This window comes from Impatiens glandulifera, chromosome 2 (genome assembly GCF_907164915.1).
Source record: "Impatiens glandulifera chromosome 2, dImpGla2.1, whole genome shotgun sequence".
Taxonomy (NCBI): domain Eukaryota; kingdom Viridiplantae; phylum Streptophyta; class Magnoliopsida; order Ericales; family Balsaminaceae; genus Impatiens; species Impatiens glandulifera.
The window spans coordinates 52,767,325-52,770,369 of record NC_061863.1 but is presented as its reverse complement, the minus strand read 5'-3'; the positions used below and the strand labels follow the sequence as shown (position 1 = coordinate 52,770,369).

Genomic DNA, 3,045 nt, shown 5'->3' with positions numbered 1-3,045 from the left:
CATGAATAATATCATCAATAAGCTACATAAACTTTGTGTTTTATTTAGATCGTTTTGGCTTCTAATTCTCGATCATTGATGAAAAAAACTATTATCCTGCAAATAATGATGGATGATGTGTTTTTTTTTTATCGTATAAAGTATTGCTGGCTTAATACTCTCCGTAATTGAGTTAAGAAGAGAAAGAAGATGATAATACATTTTTTCCTTTTAATCTTTCAGACAAAATGCCTTTGAAAACAATGATTACTTTTGCTAAATATGTTATCGTTTTCTTTATTGTTATAACGGATAAAAAAATATTTTTTATTTTTGGAAAACTTGTAAACTGAATATATAGGAGTGTTTTCTATTTTCTCCATTTTTTTTTATCTTACTAACATAATGATTCATGAAAATGTATTTTTATATATAAACAATTTTATGATTTCTTCCTTTTTAATTGTGGTATAATATTATGTCATGTTTATAAACAATTCAAAACATAATTATGTCATGTTTTCTATTTTATGATTGTATACAATTTACTTTAAAAAATTAATTTATATATAAAAATTAAGAATTAAAAATATTATTTATTTTATTAATTATAATATATATTAAACATTTTAATTTTATTTTTTTGTGTTTAAAATTAACTTAACCATGAGTTCCCTCTAACTTAAATATAATAATTTAAATAAAAAATAATGAACAGTTTTTTCAACATCTCAAATAAAAAAAAGTAGTGTTGAGTCTCATGATGATTTAACCTAAAATTCCATACGAATGGTCTTTTTACTACATGAAAAATTATATCCCAAACCCTAAATTGCGCAACCGTTTATATATTTAGTAAAAAAAATGTTTTATTCGATTAAACATCACATTTTGTCAACGTTTGTCAGTGTTTGATCAGTTGAATTGTATACTTTAAGTGGGATACGGAGTCCCCTAAATCAATCTGTGCACTCTGAATCGATCGCCGCAACTCTATCCATGGACGTCCAGACCGATCCTATGAATCGAGAGAAAAAGCGGGGAAATTTTATTCAAACAAGTTCTTCTTCGCCGCCGCCGCCGATTTAGTCACCCTCGTTAGGTCCCTGCCTCCAGAAATTATTACAGAAATTTTAAGTAGACTTCCAGTCAAATCACTTCTCCGTTGCAGGTGCGTCTCCATATCTTGGAATGCTTTGATTGTTGATCCCATATTCGTGAAGAAGCATCTCAAAGCTTCCCAGAATGAAGAACAACTTCTTATAAGATATTCTCAATGGGTTCGTACTAGTGATGTGAAATCCGTTTACATCTCAGATGTTCTGAATGAAGAATTTCCAACTGCACTTTCATTACATTTTCCAAAGAAATACTCAAAATCTGATATATGGATCATTGGCTCATGTAATGGGCTAGTTTGTGTAGTTATTGATCAAGCTAAGATACTTTTATGGAATCCATCAACTAGGGAATCCAAGAAACTTCCCAGTTGCGGCTATAAAGAGCGTGCAAGTCGGTTTATTGCATATGGGTTTGGCTATGATGAACGTAATTCCGACTACAAGGTGATCGTTATTAACTGTAAATCAACAAATTTCACTGGCCCTTTCTCAACTCAAATAAAGATTTACGGGTTGAAGAATGGTTCATGGAGGAAGGTTAAGAATTACCCTCAATTCTGTCCGTTGGGTGATATGGGAATGTTTGCGAATGGAACACTTCACTGGGGAGCAAGTATTGATACAGGGATCAATAGTTATCAGAGTATCCTTACTTTCGATATGTCCGAAGAAACCTTTTCTGAAATATCACAACCCTGTTTTGGGGAATCGGTTTTGGATTCTGTGATATGGGTTTTAAATGGATGCCTCTGTATGCTAATTAACTATGGTGATGAGAGGAAATTTGACTTATGGATAATGAAAGATTATGGAAAAACTGAATCTTGGACTAAGTTGTTTTCATTACCCTTTCCAGAGGGTCGAATGAATTTTCAGTTTACACCATTGTATATTACCAAGAAAAATGAAATCCTTATGTTGTTTGGAAAACAATTGGTGCTGTTTCATGTGGAGAATAAAGTGATCACAATTTCTTATCCTGGCCTTAAAAATGAACACAAACGGTTGCCTTGAAGCTCTCACTTATACGGAGAGCCTAGTCTCGCCTTGTCCTGAATGATGCCATCAACAATAGATCAGATTATTGATGAAATGGTAAAATATTACTTTTATTTAGATTCTTTGTTATTTAATTCATTCAGTTTAACAAAAAGTAGTGTTTTAATTACTTAATTCATATAATTTGTATGGTCTTGAGAAAAATGAATTTTTATTTGAAGTTTAGATGATTCCGGGATTTTATATGTTATATATTTGCAGGGAGAGTAGAATATGTATTAATCTGGATTAAAATTTACTATTCAACCTATTGTAACAAAAGTGATTAAAATGGGTTGTTATAGTTTTAGAAATATTATGGATAAATAGACAAAGGAAATGTTTGGAATTTCTCACCCTAGATAGATATTTGTACAATTGTTTTTTTAATAAACTGTCAATTATATGTTAGACTTTAGCAAAAAGATGACAATCTTTTTATCTTATTTTTGGATTAAATTTATCTCATGAAGGCTTCAAGATAGGTAGATATAGACTCATATATTGTGAAACTTAAGTTTCTTCCATGGTTACTTAGTGTGCATTGGACTTATATGACTTGAGGTTTCATGTCATATTATTACAAACTATCAAGTTGTACTGCATTTAAATCTTATTGATACGATTATCTTGTTTTTGGGTTAAATTTATCTCATTAGGCTTCAAGATAGATAGACATAGACTCATATCACACTGTGAAAGTTAGAGGGAATAGAATAATTAATGTGAATCTTAAAAGCTTTGTCCTTCCATTTTTTTCTATATATATATATACTCATAATCATTTATGCATTTTAATTTAAAGTATTTTTTTTTAGTGAAAATTAAACTTGTTATATTTATTTTATATATTATTTGCATCACTTTAATTATCTTAATTATTTTTCTCTTATATAAATATTAATAA

General features: G+C 29.5%; 1 protein-coding gene across 1 annotated transcript; it reads left to right on the top strand.

Moving 5' to 3' along the window:
- Window positions 1–391: 391 nt before the first annotated feature.
- LOC124924907 (F-box/kelch-repeat protein At3g23880-like) lies at window positions 392–2,114 on the top strand. The gene is made up of 2 exons (XM_047464890.1): window positions 392–399; window positions 1,151–2,114. Exons 1-2 carry the CDS (start codon window positions 392–394, stop codon window positions 2,112–2,114), a joined length of 972 nt encoding a protein of 323 aa, XP_047320846.1.
- The last annotated feature ends 931 nt before the right edge of the window (window positions 2,115–3,045 follow it).